Consider the following 20,146-nt stretch of genomic DNA (forward strand, 5'->3'; position numbering starts at 1 on the left):
GAATGGTGGTCCTACAGAGTATTGACTCAGGGGGGGCTGAATACAAATGCACATCACAATTTTCAAATCTATGTTTAAAACACTTAGAAACCCATATGTATATACACTGCTCAAAAAAATAAAGGGAACACTTAAACAACAGAATATAACTCCAAGTAAATTAAACTTCTGTGAAATCAAACTGTCCACTTAGAAAGCAACACTGATTGACAATCAACTTCACATGCTGTTGTGCAAATGGAATAGATAACAGATGGAAATTATTGGCAATTATCAAGACACACTCAATAAAGGAGTGTTTCTGCAGGTGGGGACCACAGACCACATCTCAGTACCAATGATTTCTGGCTGATGTTCTGGTCACTTTTGAATGTTGGTTCTGCTTTCACACCCGTGGTAGCATGAGACGGACTCTACAACCCACACAAGTGGCTCAGGTAGTGCAGCTCATCCAGGATGGCACATCAATGCGAGCTGTGGCAAGAAGGTTTGCTGTGTCTGTCAGCACAGTGTCCAGAGGCTGGAGGCGCTACCAGGAGACAGGCCAGTACACCAGGAGACATGGAGGGGAACAACCCAGCAGCAGGACCGCTACCTCAGCCTTTGTGCAAGGAGGTACAGGAGGAGCACTGCCAGAGCCCTGCAAAATGACCTCCAGCAGGCCACAAATGTGCATGTGTCTGCACAAATGGTTAGAAACCGACTCCATGAGGATGGTCTGAAGGCCCAACGTCCACAGATGGGGGTTGTGCTCACAGTCCAACACCGTGCAGGACGCTTGGCATTTACCACAGAACATCAGGATTGGCAAATTCGCCACTGGCACCCTGTGCTCTTCACAGATGAAAGCAGGTTCACACTGAGCACATGTGACAGACGTGACAGAGTCTGGAGATGCTGTGGAGAGTGATCTGCTGCCTGCAACATCCTTCAGCATGACCGGTTTGGCAGTGGCTCAGTAATGGTGTGGGGTGGCATTTCTTTGGAGTGCCGCACAGCCCTCCATGTGCTCGCCAGAGGTAGCCTGACTGCCATTAGGTACCGAGATGAGATCCTCAGACCCCTTGTGAGATCATATACTGGTGCGGTTGGCCCTGGGTTCCTCCTAATGCAGGACAATGCAAGAACTCATGTGGCTGGAGTGTGTCAGCAGTTCCTGCAAGATGAAGGCATTGAAGCTATGGACTGACCTGCCTATTCCCCAGACCTGAATCCGATTGAGCACATCTGGGACATCATGTCTCGCACCATCCACCAACGTCACATTGCACCACAGACTGTCCACGAGTTGCCGGATGCTTTAGTCCAGGTCTGGGAGGAGATCCGCCACCTCATCAGGAGCATGCCCAGGCGTTGTACAGTAGGGAGGTCGTACAGGCTCATGGAGGCCACACACACTACTGAGCATCTTTTCCTTGTTTTGAGGCATTTCCACTGAAGTTGGATCAGCCTGTAATTTGATTTTCCACTTTGATTTTGAGTATCATTCCAAATCCAGACCTCCGTGGGATATTCATTTTGATTTACATTGATAATTGTTATGCTTTATTGTTCTGAACACATTCTACTATGTAGTGAATAAACATTTTCAACTGGAATGTTTCATTCAGAGATATCTAGGATGTGGTATTTTAGTGTTCCCTTTATTTTTTGGGGCAGTGTATATAATTTTTTTCTTACTATTTTATTTGTCTTTGACAAGGCAAAATATTCACAGATCTCTAATGTGCATCCTAATAAAGCTTGATAAAGATTATTATTTAGGATCTAAGGGACTAATGAGGGGAAGGCAGAATTCTACCAACTAAAAGGAATTCATCCTGAAATGTGCTGATCCACCACTAGGTGTCAGCAGAGTTCTTTGTACTTCTAGTTACATACTATGTCCACTTTCTCTTCCTAGCTAATTTGCTTTGTAGCATAATAATGAACTACTAATAGAAAGTGACATCAAAGCAAGAAACTCACTAGAGTGGGAGCTAAGGTTTCTCGTTATATAATCCAGCAAGTATTGTAGTGCACTGTACCAGTCAAACATGCTTGTTCAACACTAATAGGATGTCTATAAAAAAAAAGCTAAAAAAAAGTTGAAAATGTTTTTTAAACCTATAAAAAACCCTATAAAAGTTCTGTTTGTTACATAAAAAAGCTAAATAATAAAAATAAATATAATTGGTAATGCCAGGTTAATAACAATCCGAACTAATGAAATACGGTAAATGCAGTATTAAACACGAAAAATAAAATTACTTTTTTTTTACCTATCTGCCTTCCAAGAAAAATAGAAAAAAAAGGTGACCAAATATCTTTTATACAGAAAAAAATGGTGGTAATAAAGAAAAAGTATAATTCCCCCTCACCCACCACCCCTCCATAAAAAAGCAAGGTGTCAATCAAGTCCATCGATGCTAAAATAAAAAAGTAATTGTTCTCAGAATAAGTTTATAAATTTGGTATTTGGATTATCGTACCAACCCAAAAAATCAAGGTAGCGTCATTTACACCACACAGAGACTGCACTAAACCCAAAAAATAATGGCAGAATAACTTTTCTTTTCATTCCTTCCCATCAATATTTCCTTACATTGGTTGTCCGGTCTTCTAATAAAAGTCTGCGATTACTGTATGTGACTGCAGACTTGTGAATCTTGACAGCATGCAGTGCACACACTGTCAGGATTCCCCAGTATTGCCGGTGAGCGCAGACGATTTACGTACAGTACATGTCACATGCCAACTAGACGTGCTCAGCTTTTCTCAGATCACTTGTATGGTATATGGGTCGCCCTCCCAGGGCTGTGGGGTACTCGGTACCGGGCCGGTGTCAGCGGGATGTGTCACAGCAGCGGTGACCCGGTCCGTGGCCCTGGGCGCCCAAGTAATGGGGGAAGATTGAATGGTGGAATGTAGTTTATGGAATAGTTCGTGACGCCACCTGTGGTGTTCGGCAAGTGAGATATTGAGCCGACTCTGCATGCAGATCCTCTGGGGCTGATGGTGTTTTGCAGCCAAGATGGTGAAGCTCCCCACAGGGGGAGCTGTAGCCCCAGGGCAATGTAGATGTTGCGGGAGAGGCGTAGGCGGTGTAGGAGCTGGTACCCAGATGTAGCGGTGCTGGGTGCGCTGGCGCAAGAATCAATGGAGGACACCAGGGCTTGTAGTTCCAAAGCTTTACTCACAGTCTGTAGTACACACAGGTGCCTGCCTCTGTACCGTGTCCTCCGGGTCAGAGGCTCAATCAACCTCCAGATCAGATGGAATGCTCCCTTCCAACGCTCCGCCAACATGTACCTTTCTGAACGTCTCCTCTTATAGCGCCTTTAAGTGTGAAGATCTCCTAGTACTGAGTTACATTAGAGTACCTCCTGACAGATGTTCCCAAGAACTCTACTTGTACGGCAGACAGCTGTAGCCTGCTTCGGGGACTCCTCACTCCTGAGTCCCGGCTCACTATCCAAGTTGCTGTTGTGCCCCCAAGTCTTAGATGGGAGTAGTGCATTTACAGCTCACTACTCCACCGGTGTCTGCTGCAGGACCATTAGCATCCATACCACCTCGGGGACCGGGCCCCGGCCTTGCGCTTAGAACTTCTAGGCAGGGTTCTCTCCTAACCCACGTCCTCTCTGTTCCCTTTTACTCCTTCGTTCCATGCTAATCTCTCTGTCTTATGGAAGATCAGGTTTCAGTTAAATGTCTTTCTCCTTCTTTCCTTTCTCGTCCCAGCAGACCCAGGTCACTGAGGTCTGCTGCAGCACCTCCTTCCTCCATCCCTCTTCCAGGGACCTTCTTTCCTCACTCCTCTCTGAGTGGCTTCCTCTCCCAGACTGACCTGTAATCCTAAACATTCCCGCTCTTTTATGTATTCTCAACTCCACCCGCCTCCCAGCACGTTTCGTGTTCCAAGCAGGGAGCCACCAAAGGTTCTCTGCTACTCTCTAAGCAAGGAGCCGCAATGTGGCTTTGCTGAACTACTGTGTTGTGTGGGGTGCGACTGTTGGAGCGTGGTCAGGAGCCTCCAACTTACCTGGATGGTGGGGCACCACACCTCAGCAGGAGGTGCAGTACCTCTGTGGCGACTGAGCCTCAGGAGCGCCACATATAGGCCGTGCATGTCTAGTTGGGATGTGACCAGAAATATTCAAATTGCGTACTTGTGTTCATGTGAGATCCCGCTCTTACCCGAAATACCAATGAATCCTGACATCGTGCGCATTAGGCCTCTTTCACACATCCGGCTTTTGGTATCCGGCATGGTGCGGCGAAAAAACGGACTACCGGATCCGGCGCCTGTTACGACCAGATCCGGCTTTTTCCCCCGTGCAGTTTCATTGTCACGGCACGTCCGACTTTTGCCGGACACGGCAAGAATTGCTGGTCCGGCGTCTGGAAAAAACGTTGCATGCAATGTTTTTTCCAAACGCCAGACCGGTTTTTCACACTGCGCATGCCCGGAAGACCTCTGCCAGGAATATATCCGGCAGAAAGAAGGATCCGGTGTCAGCGTTTGCGGCCGGATCCGGTAGTCCGATATTTCGCCGCATCATGCCGGATAAAGAAAACGGATGTGTGAAAGTAGCCTTAGGCTGTGTTCACACACAGCGGTTTTTTTTGCGGTTTTTACCGCGGTTTTCACTATAAAACCGCTAAAAATAAGCTTCCCAGTCATTTGTATGCATTTTGCACTTTTTGTGCACATTGATGCGTTTTTTACCGCGAAAAAACCGCATAGCAGTAAAAAACACAGCATGCACATTAATTTTGCAGATTTTTCCGCGGTTTAGGCTTCTTCCATGTGGTTTGAAACCGCTGCGGAAAAAAACGCATCAAAACCGCGCAAAAAATGCGCAAAAACCGCCGCGGAAAAATAGGTGCGTTTTCTGGGAAGGGATTCAGGTTTTTGAGCAGAAATTTTCTGTAATGTGTGCACTTAGACTTAGTCTGACAATGGCAGACTAGCGTTTTGTTTTATTTTTTCCCATTCCATCCCATAAATATTTCTTTAAAGGTGTTGTTCTGTTTTCCGAAAATTCGGACTGCAGACTTCTCAGAAGATAAGGATGACCCCTCTAAGGGTACGTGCACACGCTGCGGAATCCGCTGCGGATTAATCCGCACGGATTTTGCAAAAACCGCAGATAATCCGCAGGTCCAAAGACCTGCGGATTATCTGCGGTTTTGCCTTCGGTTTGGTCCTGCGGATTCACTATCTCCACAATGGTGGAGATAGGAACCCGCAGCGGTTTCCGCAGAAAGAATTGACATGCAATTCTTTCTGCGGATTCAAAACCGCAGCAAATCCGCGCGTTTTTTTCCGCAGCGTCGGCACAGCGTTTTTTTTTTCCCATTCAAATGAATGGTACTGTACACCGCAGCTAAAACTGCTGCGTGTCCGCAGCGGCCAAAACCGCAGCGGAAACGCAGCGGAATCCGCAGCGTGTGCACACAGCCTAAGTTTTTCAATAAGGCTATGTGGTTGAAAAAAAAAAAGTTATGACTCTCGGAAAATGGGCATGGAAAATTGAAAATTGGCTTAGTCGATAAAAGAGTTTTCTAGCTTTATGCAAATAATTTAGGTCTAAATTCTATACTTTTTGCATTGAGTAGCCTAAAACCCCACGCGGAGTATTGTACTTTCGCACTGACCTTTTACACCACTTAGCTCACACTTGTGCACTCTTGCCCACCCAGGACCCCAAATGATCGATAATATTTTTTACGTGGCTACAACATCTGGAACAGTTTTTAAAAGTTTTGTTACACTTTAAGATGGGAATATCCCTTTAAGACCGATCAGCACATGGGATCTTCTAAGTTTTTTCCTCCCTAATTTTCAGACAGAACTTTAGCTTGGCAGAAGTTTTTACAAGTGGAAATATTAAGAATAACCTTGCTGCCTGAATATGGATGAAACAGTGGAGAAAATGACTTTGCACCTGCAGCAGGCTAAGTGAGTAAGTGCACCAGGGGTTAAGCTCCCAGGCAGGGAGTGCTGTCATTGGTGGATCCCAGTAACTGCCATCAGCGCCTGCTCACCCTCCCTGCAATGCAGCCACATCCTCACTGCAGCTCAAAGCTCCTACAGGAAATCTCCAGGGGAATCCAGGCTGGGAAGACCCCTAGACATCACTATGGGGGGAGCACTGTCCCAAAGAAAGAAGGGTCAACCTGAGAACCCCCCGCCGCCCCAGTCCAGGTGAGTAAGAGCCTCTGCGTCATACTTCGCTGTGTAATGCTATGTGCAGAGTCATGGACTTCTGGCCAAGTGCGAAAGTTGGGAGATAACATTGAGCATCGCTACGTATCATGCTGTAATACTTAGTGTTTTTTTCCTAAAATATAGTAAAAGTGTATGTAGGTATTTTTTTTAGTACTTTATAGGGTTATTAACCTTTTCATCCTTGGTCATCCTTGGTCATTTCCCTTTTTCGCGTCCCTCCTTCCCAGAGTCATAACTTTTTTCATTTTTCCGTCAATATGGCCATACGAGGTCTTGTTTTTTTTCACAGGACTTGTGTCGCCCGACGCATTTTACATTTTCCAGATCTGGGGCCGGTGAGGGCTTATTTTTTGCTACCTGAGCTGACATTTTTACTGGTAACATTTTGGGGTAGATGATATGATGTTTTTATCGCTTCTTACTGTATTTTATCGCAATTGTGCAGCAGGAAAAGAACCCATAATTCTGGTGCTTCGATTTTTTTTCTTGTTACGCCGTTTACCGATTAAATATATTTATTTGATATTTTGATAGATCAGACACTTCTGGTACAAAATATGTGTATTTTTTATTTTTTTATTGTTTTATTTTGAGTCTGGGTGATTTGACCTTTTGTATTTTTTTGTATTTTTTTCATGTTTTATAAAAATCTTTTTTCTAAGGATAGGTAATAAATGGTAACCGATAGGGGTCTGACTACCTAGACCTCCACCAATCCAGAAAACGGAACTGTGAAATGCCCTGGGCTCCACCTCTCCAATAATTGTCTATTGGACTGCCAGGAAAAAGCTGAGCGCTGTAGTCGGCAATCTCCAGTAGCCCTACGAAGAATGAATGGAATGGTGGCACACATGTAAGGCTACCAACCTGTGCCAACAGGGGTATTTCAGCCCTGCCGTCAGGTTCATTGCAGAGCCCAGTAGTTGCACCAGTTGATAAACTTGACCTATCCTTAGCTTTAAATGATGGTAATAACCTCATACCATGTGTTTTTGACCTGAAAATCTAAAAAATACATGCCAAAGCTTGGTCCTTAAAGGGGATTTCTAGGCAAATTTTAGTGATCACCTATCCTTAGGCCTCGTGGACACGGCTATATGTTCGGTCTAAGTTCGAAGCAATAAAACATTAGATCTCACTCGGACCAGTGTTATTCTATGGGGCTAAACAATTGTCCATGTCACAGCATACATAATTTGACATTCAGATCGGACTTGCAAATGCAAGTCCATGGAAAACATTGGACTGCACTCGGATGACATTAGAGTGCAGTACAATTTCCATGCAGTGACAGAATGAAGAGGATGGAGACATTTATTTTTGTACCATCTTTTCTTCCAAGAAAATTGGATCACACTATGATCACATTTTGTTCAGAGTTTGATCACAGTATGATTTGCATAATCGGCCCGATTCTTCCGCATGAGAGAATACACGGTCGTCAGCACCTGTCCTTAGGATAAGTCATCATTTTCAGATCGGTGGTGGTTCAACACAAAGCATCCCCACCGATGTGCTGTTATCTCGAGCGGTGGCAGGATATAAGCAGAGCTCTGCTCTTGTCGATGTGCAGCAGCTGCTTCTGGATTCTGCAGATATGCTCCTATTGAAGAAAAGAGGAGCTGATCTGCAGTACTCAGCAGCGGCCACTACACATTGAACAGAGCTGAGCAGTGCAACTCCATTCAATGCTTACACCCAGCCAATGTGGGAGCTGAAAATATCTAGCCAATGGGAGGTGTCGGATCCCCATCAATCTAATATTGATTGCTAATCTTATGGATCATTATTATTTGTCCAGAGAACCCCTTTAGGCCCTGTGCTTAAAATGAGTTTTTTCACGTTGTGTATTTTCGCTGTGTCAAAAACGCAGCATCTTACAGTTCCAGAAAAGGGGATGGGATTCATATAGAGATCTCATGTCCACTGTGCTTCTTTTATTGTCAGTATAAACTGACTTGCAGTGCGGGTTTGAAGTCTGCAACATGTTAATTTCTTTTGTGGGTACGCTGAGTTTTATGTTCGGATTTTCACCCTAGACTTGCATTAGCGTCATGCATCTGGGTTCAAACCTTTGAGCCTGTGCTTAGTTGTCAACTTCTCTTTCCACAAAGCCACAGCAGATACGCTGTTTCTTCTGTTGTTTAGTTTCTGTTATCCTTGCTTCAGTATTTTTAGAATTACAGGTGTTTTCATTTACTCATTTATCTGCCCTATCACCTTTCGGTTGCAGTTTTCATACTTTCCCTCTGCTAGTATTTCCTGCTGGTTATTTTCTCATTTGGATGTCCAGCCATACTGCTGCTGTTTAAGCCAGTCAGTGAAAGACGACCTAGGGCAGGGGTCGGGAACCTATGGCTCGCAAGCCAGATATGGATCTCTCCTTCCATCCATCCCTCATCCACACAACTCTCATTCACACATCCCTTCATCCGTCCAGCTATATCTCCATCCATCCAGCCATCCATCCCTCATCAATCCAGCCATCCCTCCATCCATCCCTCATCCATCCAGCTATATCTAAATCCATCAATCCCTCATCCACACATCCATTCATCCAGCTATCTCCATCCATCGATTCCTCAGCCATCCCTCCAGCCATCCATTCTTCATCCATCCCTCATCCACACATCCATCCAACTATATCTCAATCCATCCATCGCTCATCCGCACATTCATCCCTCCAGCATCAATGGTTAGCAACAGCATAACAACGTTATTAAAAAGAATTCAGAGACTTATTGTACTTTAAAAGTTTTGGTCTTACATAAAATGCACACATTTACTTGTATTTAATTTTAAACATGTTGTAGGGCTCTCATGGAATTATGACGCGCCCCGGGGGCCGCGGGGTACTCGGAGCCGGGCCCGTCGACTTCAAAGGGGGGACAGTGTCATGGCAGCTGGGACCCGGCCCGTGGCCCCAGGCGGTCAATGGCTATAGTTTGTTGTGGGGGTATTTAAGGAGATGAGAATAAAGTTTATTACTACTATACATCACTCCACTTTCTATGCTCCTCCCCATTACCTACCTTCCCCACTAGCTCCCCAACACCATTTCCTAACCAGTCTGAGATGAGGCCCTCCTCCCGTAGGGTACGGCCAGGTGCCCTGACTAGCTAGTGTGTTGAATGCAGTGTAAACAGTGTGGTGAGGTGCCCCCATCTTACCTGGTCGTGAGATACCACACCTCTGGCTGAGATGCAGTACCTCTGTGGCGACTGGACCCGCAGGGGCACCACATTCCCCCTCTGTTAAACCCAGCACGTCCGCGGGCTGAAAATAAAACACAAGATGTTACAGAAGAACATACAAAGGTAATTTTGCAAACATTACTGCAGCAATTAACAATACATTTTACAATGAAACTTCTTCTCCTGAGAGAGGTACCTTTTCTTTTAACGTAACCTAAGATAACTTTATTTATACTACCTGTAACTCAAAGTGCTAATTGATGACAACCGCTAGCTATGGTTCGCCACCTGGTACATTTTTATTTAAAAACTTCACATTTTTATTAAAACATTACCAACGCAGCCTAATCTGCAATAAAGTGCTATCACTATCTTGGCAATATATTCTATTCTAAGATATTTCAAATGTTATCTTTAATAAATACTGTTAATATTAAAATACTATCAATGTATGAATACTAGCAACATTTTATCATAAATCCAACTGAATTCTTGGTAATTCCAGCTGGGGAATCTTGAAGTGTCCTTTTACTGGTGGAGGACCCGCTCTAAACCTCCAACGGTGGTCCTGGGTGAGCTGCAGGACATTGATGGACTTCCACTTCCAGAGCCAGTTCTTAGCCAGTTTTTGTTCAGGTCTGAAGTAGTTCTTTTATCAAAGGTTTTAGTAAAACCAAGAAAGAGCACCTTAAGAGGCGCAACTATTTACAGGGGAAAGTTTTTGGACCACACGCAGTTCGTGATCTCTCAGTTCTTTAAACTGGTATCAAAAACTTAAGCAACAAGAAAATTGAAAAAGAGGTAACCAACATAGGCACAACTGTGCAAATACCCTCCTGGGTAACTGTTCAGTTAGTAAGCAACTTTCTTACTGGTGATCCCCTCCTGGGGATGATGAAGCAGGTTTCTTCTTCTGCTTCCATGGCAGATTTTCTGGGTGTCCACCTCCTGGTGAGGCTGGTTTGGTGCTTGCTGTGGTGGGGGCAATAGCTGCTCCAGATGCAGGGGCCACAGCCATACCTTCTTTATCCTGACCATCAGGGTCCAGTGCAGGCGACAGGTGGAGGCTGGTAGCAGCAGCAGTCTTCCCTGCTGCCTGGTCAGCAACCATGGCAGGTGACAGCGGTGGTGAAGCCGGTGTAGGGACAGTACCTGGTGGAGCCATCGGCGAGACCTGCGTAGCTGCGTCAGGTTCGGGCAGGAGCACAGCCTCCGCATTCATGTTGGCTCCCGGTCCCACGGATAACACCTCCTAGCAGGCAGCGGCTGGCAGCGGTGTCAGGGTGGAGGCAGCAGCAACCGCTGGCGGCCATGTCAGAGAGGCCGCGCGGTTAGCGGAGGCTGCCAGGGACGGGGCTGGTGCAGCGGTGACAGGTACCGATGGCGCAGGTACCACAGGTGAGGATTCATCTTCTGTAGGCCCCTCCCGGGTGCGCTGCTGTTTCAGCTCTTGCAAGGCCTCCTGCCTCAGCCGCAGGCTGCCGCTCAGCAGGGTGATCTCCTCCCCTTGGGGCACTGGCCATGATGCAGTCACATAATCATACAGGCAGGGGAACTTAACTTTTTTTTGTGCTCTTCCTTGAGTGTCACCTGTGATGACACGCCTTTCTTCACTGCTCTGGCGGCCATTTTTAGAGTTCATGTCACAGTTCAATAAATCCTTTCTTTTACACATTTTAGTCATTTTTAACGTTCAAATCCATCAAAATCTTCGGCACACAGGACCCGGTGATACCGGGCTTCGTTTATCCTGTTCGTGACGCCAAAATGACGTGCCCCGGGGGCCGCGGGGTACTCGGAGCCGGGCCCGTCGACTTCAATGTGGGGACGGTGTCACAGCGGCTGGGACCCGGCCCGTGGCCCCAGGCGGTCAATGGCTATAGTTTGTGGTGGGGGTATTTAAGGAGATGAGAATAAAGTTATAAAGTTTATATTTGAATACGTGACGCCACCTGTGGCAATCTGCTCAGAGGTGACCAGCGCTGCAGTGTTGCTTCTCTGGGATGGATGTTGGGCGCAGCTGTGATGTTGTAGCCCTCCACAGGTAGGACTTTAGTCCCAGGGCAGAATAGATGTAGTTGTTGGTAGAGTTGGTAGATGTGGAGTGGAGTGAAGGAGTGGCGAAGGAGTAAAATGAAGGACACAGTCGCATGTAGTTCAATGGGCTTTTCTCACTGTCCGGTGCACCAGACGCCCGCTTCGATGCTGAGCCCTCCTGGTCAGGGGTCCAGTAAACTTCCAGGTAGATGAGTACACCCCTCCAACACTCCCTTTCAGTATGTTCCTTCCTAGGCCGTCTCACTGTGCTGATTTCCTCTCCTTTCTCCATTTCCAGCACCTTCACAGTCAGTGTCCCAGGCTAGCTGCCGCGGATCCTGTCAGAATTCGTCACTCAGGCGGTTCCTTGATCCTATACGGCTGCCTTTCTGGGAAGATAACTGTGGGATTCCCTGTGGCTCATACAGCAACCACAGCTGTCAGTTTTGTGAGTTCATTTTCCCCTTCACTACTGAGGCCCGAGGAACTCCCTCTTCTGGTAGAGAAAGGTAGTGAGCCTGATTATCAAACACCTGAGTTTGATGATGATGACTGGCTGAGTGGAGTTACTGACTGGATATAAGGCTGCCGACGCCCTTCTGCCCTGCGGGTGATTTCTTTGTGGGATCCTTGGAGACCAGTCTGAATTCCTGCTCTTCTAAAGCTAAGTTTTCTGCTCGGCTTTTTGCATTGGTGCTTTGACTTTGTTTTGCTTTGTTTTTCTGGATTTCTGCCATTCCCTGCTGGGGTGAGCTGAATTCCTTTAGCTCTGTCTTCTGAAAATACCTGAGTGCTGATTTAGTTTTTGAAGCCTAGCTGCTTCAGGGTCTTTTTCCATATCAGCTGTTGGCTTATGTCTTTGATAGGGTTTTGGCAGATTGCAGACAGCAACCTTCCTTTCCTTTTCTGTTTAGTTATCTTGGGCCCCATCGTTTGCTCAGCCTATCTTTCTATCTGTGTGAGTGTTTTTTCATCTTGCTTCACCGTCATTATATGTTGGGGGCTGCCTTTTACTTTGGGGTCTGCTCTGGGGCAGTTTAGATTTCCTTTTCTGTCTTTAGGCTATTTAGCGCTCCAGCTGTGATCGAGGGGTCTAGGGCATCGTAGGAACCCCCCACGGCTACTGCTAGTTGTGTTGATAGGTTCAGGGGTCTGCAATCTGATAGTTGCCAACTTCTCTGGTTTTCTGGACGTAGCTTCTATTTTTGTGTCTGCCTCCTACAGTGACTCCTTCATAACATGTCAGCTTGCTAGTTAAGTTTGTTGCTTACTTCGCTAGGCTAGGGGCTGAGACCCTTCTGCGACCTATTTTCTTCTCCCACCAGATAGCAATCAGCGTGGGTCTCTAGAAAATCCTTTCTTTCCTCCCGGGAGCTTCTCCTCCCTGCCAATCTATCCAGCAGCTCTTCCTGACAGGAGCTGTTCCAAGTGCATCCTTCTCTCGCTCTTCCCCTGAGGGGACTCTCTCAACTGTCTTTCAAATCTCCCACTCTTTCTCTAAGCTCCGCCCACTCGCTGTTCCCATTGGCTACTCTACATCACTCCACTTTCTAAGCTCCTCCCCAATACCTACCTTCCCCACTAGCTCCCCAACACCATTTCCTAACCAGTCTGGGATGAGGCCCTCCTCCCATAGGGTATGTCCAGGTGCCCTGACTAGCTAGTGTGTGTGTGTGTTGAATGCAGTGTAAAGAGTGTGGTGAGGTGCCCCCATCTTACCTGGTCGTGAGATACCACACCTCTGGCTGTGATGCAGTACCTCTGTGGCGACTGGACCCACAGGGGCGCTACAATTACATTTTAAAATATGTGGCATTCATGGCTCTCTCAGCCAAAAAGGTTCCCGACCCCTGAGCTAGGGGTTAACTCTTTGCTATTTATGTCCTTTTCCCTTCACCTATCTTATGTTTCTTTTTAGGAATTAGGTAGCATGTATTCTAACAATATGTATTTAATCCTTTATTTTGTATTTCATAGTTTGATTTATTCACTCTGGGTTCTCCTTCAGCACACTTTCCCTTCTGTAGGTAATTTACACTCTGCTCTGCCCACCGCTTCTTAGGAGGCACATGAAGTGCTCGACGGCCTTTCAGGCAGCATAGGTCCAAGTTGCCATCTTCTAGTCTGTGGTTAGGGCTATCTTGGCTCATGCAGGAACCACTATGGACTGCGAGTCAGGATCTCTAGTCTGTACATGAATCGGTAGGGTCAGTAGTGTGTTTATGTTACAAAGGTTTGTAAAAGTGAGTATTAAAAACAAATCAGCTTTATTTAAAACATGACACACGAAAAAGAGAAACTGCAGCCTAAAAAACGTATTAAATAACAAACATGTAACCTAATTTACATTATAGGTGCAGAAATGCTGCAAAACATCTGCAACATCAAAAACTCACCAAAAGCTTATCATGGTATCATAGCTTTCAGTCCAAGATTTTTGCTTTGCAATTTTACCAAGAGTCAAAACTTTTTTTTCACTTTCATGTAATCATATGAGGGCTTGTGTTTTGTTTTTGTGGGACAAGTTGGATTCTCCAGTAGTACCAGTTACTGATTGCCAGTCGGAGAATAATAGCCTGTTTACGCCGACAGGTTCTTCTGATGAGCACTGAAATATCTGTAATAAATAGTTCAGTGAACATAAGCTGCCAACGTTCTCGGCAGCGCATGACCTGTTTACACAGGAAGTGCTGCCAAGAACAAAGATCTTTTGTGCAGCACAAAATATCATTTCATCAGACAAATGATCGTTTTTCTTGATCGTCGGGTGATTGGTTGCCTGTTTGGAATGTGAGAATATCGAGGAAAAAGCATTTCTAAGAAATCTCGATAGTCTTGCTAAGATTCAATGTCCGTCACAAAATCTGTTGCATAAATATTGCATCCCTTCGGAGGGAATAAGTAGTATGGCAGGAATGTGGCACGATCAGCTAAAGTGGCTACTTTCGATCACAAGTTATACACAAGGGTTACTCTGGGAGCTTTGTAACTTCAGCTGTCCTTGATGTCGGACAATGCGGCATTATAATCTGCAGTTTGGCTTTACCATAGTAATCTAATAAAATCTACAATATCACCTCTGATAACGACGACGGACGACGTGAGAACTCAGCTGAAGGGTAGGAAAATCTTGTCTAGAAAGTGACAGATGAAAATGTACTCAGTTACAATACACTAAAAGATATCCATGCCATATAAGTATTAGTGCCATAGAATACACTGATAATACCGCCATACAATAACAAAATCACATCAAGTGTAAATCCCTCCCCATACACAGACTAACGTCCGACGAACCGATCGATGCAACGTGTTCTGCCAACAGTCTAAGGTGTATTGGGGCCCCTATCAGACGATTGTTGGGGGGAGATAAGGATCCGGCATGTCTGATTTTGGACTACTGGTACTTTTTTATCCCTGAGATAAGCCACTGCCAGAGATGTCTGTCAGCGGCTTTCTCATAGAGAATAGTGACGAGCGAGCATGCTGGGATAAGGTGTTATCTGAGCATGCTCGGGTGCTAACCGAGTGTCTTCAGCGTGCTCAAAAGATATGTTTGAGTTCCCGCGGCTGCATGTCTCATGACTGTTCAACAGCCGAAACACATGCAGGGATTTTCTGTTTGATAGACAATCCCTGCGTGTGTTGCAGCTGTCGAACAGCCGCGAGACATATGGCTATATTATTCGAGCTCGCCGAAGACCCTTGGTTAGAACATGCTCAGGTAGCACCTTATCGAGCACGCTCGCTCGTCACTAGTGGAGACCTGCTGAAATTATAAAGCTAAAAAGGAGCACAACAAAATTGTAAAATTGATACTTATGTGTGATTATAGTCTAAGGGGTTTCCCAATTAGGGCATTTGGATTTCGTAGAGAGGAGACCTCGGCACTCCCTCCGAGCAGTGAAAGACCCACAGGAACAAACAGGGGCAGGTGCTTAGCTGGGACGGAGTGCCATGGAGTTTGCCTTCTTTTCCAGGAGGTTTCCCCTTTTTTTTTGGCAAGTTTCCTATACCTTCTGGGAGTGTAAGGAAATCTGCTCTCCAGCCCAATACCCGGCTATTATTTCTTGGACAATAAAGGGTTACAGTAGACTCCGGACTGATGGTGTTTGCATATGTCACCACACCCTGAGCAGGATGTGCACCTGTCCCTGCACTTGTGTGTTTTCCAGCTGCTGACAGTCCTGGTCCGCTGGGTGCGGTCCTTGCCCTGATGAGATGTTCCCACACTTATTACAGGACACATTTATACATAATATGTGCGGACTATCAGATAATCCACAAACCCGTCCGGCCAGTCCTGCAGCGCCTGCACACACGGATCTGGGATCGAGAATGAGCCGATGGCAAATATCCAAGCTGCTCCCATATGAATGATGGGCATTACTGTGCACCTGTGTAGGAGAAAACAAATGTACAAAGCTTCTCCCACCATAAGGTGACGTTCACACTATTAGTATTGGCAGAATGTCACCATTTCCAGGGCTGTGGAGTCGGTAAGCCAAACCTGCGACTCCGACTCCTCAATTTCCCTTCCACCGACTCCGACATATATTGCTTATATTCAAGTGAAAAATTTATTGTAGTACAATGTGAACATCAGACATTTAATCATTTTTATGATACAATAATCAAGACATTTAGATAGAACATAATATATATTTATTGGAATACAACTTTAGAACGCAAAAAACTGTAATAAATTGTAAATATGTAATACACTATGTAATATCGATTACATATAACACTATGTAAATAAACTATGTAAGTGGCAAAAAACAGTTTTCAACAAAAACATACTAACTAACATTTGTGCAGTCTATGAATTTGTTCTAAGAAATAGAATTGCCTCCATCAGATCCTTCTTCATAGATGACCTAAAATCTGACCTAATAATTTTAAGGCCAGAGAACAACCTCTCTACACTAACTTTGGGTTGGAGGCAAAGCCGTAACCACATGGAAAACATCTCTAACAATTTCCAAGTATAAAGGAATTGCCTCATGCACAGTCAGTCAGTTTTGATGAATGGTTGAATTTTTCTATTTCTTAGAGAGCAAGTGAAACATTTTGCTGAAATATGGTCAATCTGCTTGCTATAGGAGACGGAGTGAAATCTTTTTCCTTGCGCCAATGCTTTGCCTGCTCCATGTCATCCAAATACTTGTCAAAGTCAAACTCCTCATCTGATGAGGATGATGATATGGCAGCAGTAGCACTGTCAGGACCCGAGTCCTCTTGCGCCTGGCAGTCCTCCTGTAGGCCACTCATCCTAACTGCTACCTCAGTCAGAGCTTCTTTTCCTTTAGTAAGCTGTTGATCATCAAGCAATATACGATGACTTGGGTCCACATAAACACCTGCCAGAAAAATTTTATTTTCCAATAGCTGTCTCTCTCCGTTTCATTGAAGCAGAAATGCCATCTGCGATTAAATCTCCTCTTTGGGACAGGCAAAATAGCAAGTTCTTTCACTCCCTTATGAAAATGCCAGGAGTTAAATCCTCAGCTTGTAATTTTTTAGTCACGGTAAATAGGCGATTAAGAAATTCCTTCAATTCAGCCACCTGTGTCCATTGACCTTCATTTAGGGTTACCTGAGGGTTTGCCATATCTATAAGAAATGGTTTTAGCCAGGATCAAAATTAGGGGGGGGGCAGAACCTCATACTGTTCCGCAGTATCTCATACTGCACACCTCAGCTGCTGCAGAACCTTATACTGCACACCCCTACACTTGAAAATAAAGCCTGCACCTTAAGAAGATGTGGTGATGAATGCAGTCTATTTATTCCAACTATCAATTGATGTTGATGTGTTACTGAAGACGAGCAATGCCTGTCCGGGGCGTCCTTTTGGGCAGCTATGAGGTGTACCTGACTGGTGCTAAAAAAAAAGGAGTGTTAGTCTGTGTGCTACCCGGCTTTCATTCTTTTTGGTACAGATAAGATATGGATAGACAGATATGGATAAATGGATAGATAGAGCAGATTTCTAATCTGCTTTTGCTATTGAAAATATTATCTATGAGCTCAAAAACCTTTCAGGTGATGCAGTTTTTTAAAAAGCTGATCTGCTTTTGCAACTGAAAAACATATCCTCAAAAAATGCAGCAAAAATGCTGTGTGTGAATGTAGCCTAAGGCTATGTGCCCACGCTAGCGTTTTTAAACGCTCAGGAAAAGGATCCCCTTCCCAGAAATCGCACGTCTTTTTCCGCGCGTTTTTTGCGCGATTTTGACGCGTTTTTTGACACGCAATTTCTGGGATCATTGGGGATGGCTAAAAACGCTCAGCAATGCGGGAATTAATGAGCATGTTGCGTTTTTAGCCGCTAAGCGATTCCTGAGCGGTTAAAAACGCATGCATTGGCACAAAAAGCCAAAAATGCATGCTAATTAATTTGATGCATCTTTTAAGCGTTTCTACAGCGTCTGATCCGGCTCAAACGCTGCGGAAACGCTTAACAAAACGCATCGTGGGCCCACAGCCTTGGATCAGGAATAGAACAGCCATTTATAGGACATTTCATAACTTTCCCAAATTCCTATGAAAAAATATTCAGCACATTCTGCATTGAACTACTGTACCCAATTTATTATATATTTTAGGAGTCGGTCCATTTTATACCGACTCCACCAAAATGAGCTCCGACTCCACAGCCCTCTGCACCTAGCTGCATTTTTTTGTGTATTTCTTTTATGTGTGTTTTTATAGATTTTTTTTGTTGTTACTGTCGTGTTTGTCACTTTTTGGTATATCATGTTTTAAATTAAACTGCTTTGTTTTGGAAATCTCCTGTTAATAAATATATACAAAAATAAATAAAATAAGTTAAATTAAAAAATAAAATAAAATGTTAAACAAGTAAATAAAATTTGCGTTTTTTTTTATTTCTCTAAAAACTAAAATTAAAAAAAAATTTGCGCTTTTGTTGTTTTTAGTATTTTCGAGCCTTCTTCCCCAGCAACAGATTTTCACACGTCCATAATACTCCAGGCATCGAACAATAGGATGGATTGTGGCCTCCATGAATGTTTCACCACAGAAGAACATTATGTGAAAGATCTCATATTTCCAGCGTGTAAGATGTAACACGGGATTTCTACATTCCCTCCATTCCTCTGCTGTTTTGCAGTACTAACAAAATAAGGCTACGTTCACACGTTCAGTATTTGATCAGTATTTTACATCAGTATGTGTAAGCCAAAACCGGGAGTGGGTGATAAATACAGAAGTGGTGAGGTGCTTCTATTACACTTTTCCTTTGATTGTTCCTCTCCTGGTTTTGGCTTATGAATACTGAAGTAAAATACTAACCAAATCCTGAGGTAAAAAACTGACCAAATACTGAGGTAAAAAACTGACCAAATACTGAGGTAAAAAACTGACCAAATACTGAGGTAAAATACTGACCAAATACTGAGGTAAAAAACTGACCAAATACTGAGGTAAAAAAATGACCAAATACTGAGGTAAAATGCTGCCCAAATACTGAGGTAAAATACTGACCAAACACTGAGGTAAAATACTGACAAAAGACTGAGATAAAATACTGAACAAATACTGAGGTAAAATACTGACAAAAGACTGAGGTAAAATACTGACCAAATACTGAGGTAAAATACTGACAAAAGACTGAGGTAAAATACTGACCAAATACTGAGGTAAAATACTGACCAAATACTGAGGTAAAATACTGACCAAATACTGAGGTAAAATACTGACAAAAGACTGAGGTAAAATACTGACCAAACACTGAGGTAAAATACTGACAAAAGACTGAGGTAAAATACTGACCAAATACTGAGGTAAAATACTGAGCAAATACTGAACATGTGAATGTGGCCTTAAGGTAATACATAGCCATAGAGTTAGGAGAGAATACCTCTGCAACTTCAGGGGTCCTCCCTCACTACAAATGGTCTGCGACCACCAAAAATCTCATTACTGTGTAGCGGTATTTTTCATTAATTGTTTTGCGCTCATATCAGATACTTGTATGTGCAGAGTTCTTGTTTTCATGGCGTGTTGGTGCTATTTCAGCATTTTGTGATAGGGCAGCGTATAAAGAAATTGTTCAGAGTTTCATGTAGAAAAGTGGGATGATTTTTTTTTATTTTTGCCTTGTCGTCAGTGCACAATGCATTTTTTACAGCGGCGGTTATTAAAGGGGTCGTCCGCTACTAAGACTGCCCCCTTCTCGATCTGAATAAAAACGCCTATATTTACTCCCCGTGCCGGTGGCGTTCATCACTCGCTCTATCGGGGCCGGCGCCGAACGTTCAGATTGAAAAGCGCGACACATAGGAAAGCTGCTTTTCTATTGGAGGAGGCTGACGGACAGGTCTGGTCACATGTGAACAACAGCCTTAACATAGAAAACTCTGCAATCATTCATTTTACAATCCTTTTCTTCCCGTCGGATGGGGCATTACCCAACATTGTCCGGTCACTGACATCATCCAACGCTCGCTGTACAGCGATTTGTCACTGATTGGCCTGCAGCTTTAAGAAAGTTAAAATGGCAAAAATGATGCATACAATGCTCGATACTGGGAAATGGGACTAATGAGATAGAACTAAAAGGTCCTTTATGGTGCGCTGGCTGCGTGCCATTTACTTGTCCTCAGGATAAAAAAAACGGATCACTTGGGGTCAATTGTAGTACCACATCTGACCACTAGATGGTGCATCA

General features: G+C 44.4%; 1 protein-coding gene across 1 annotated transcript in view; it reads left to right on the forward strand.

Annotated features, from left to right (window-relative positions):
• Positions 1-6,018: 6,018 nt before the first annotated feature.
• The window catches only part of TACC1 (transforming acidic coiled-coil containing protein 1), a 122,341-nt gene continuing 108,213 nt past the window's right edge, over positions 6,019-20,146 (forward strand). The window contains exon 1 of the mRNA XM_073588815.1: positions 6,019-6,193. Within this exon, the coding sequence (XP_073444916.1) occupies positions 6,129-6,193 (65 nt within the window). The 5' untranslated portion in view covers positions 6,019-6,128. The remainder of the gene's footprint in view (positions 6,194-20,146) is intronic.

This window comes from Dendrobates tinctorius, unplaced genomic scaffold (assembly GCF_039654945.1).
Source record: "Dendrobates tinctorius isolate UK_male_01 unplaced genomic scaffold, ASM3965494v1 ptg000104l, whole genome shotgun sequence".
NCBI classification, from domain to species: domain Eukaryota; kingdom Metazoa; phylum Chordata; class Amphibia; order Anura; family Dendrobatidae; genus Dendrobates; species Dendrobates tinctorius.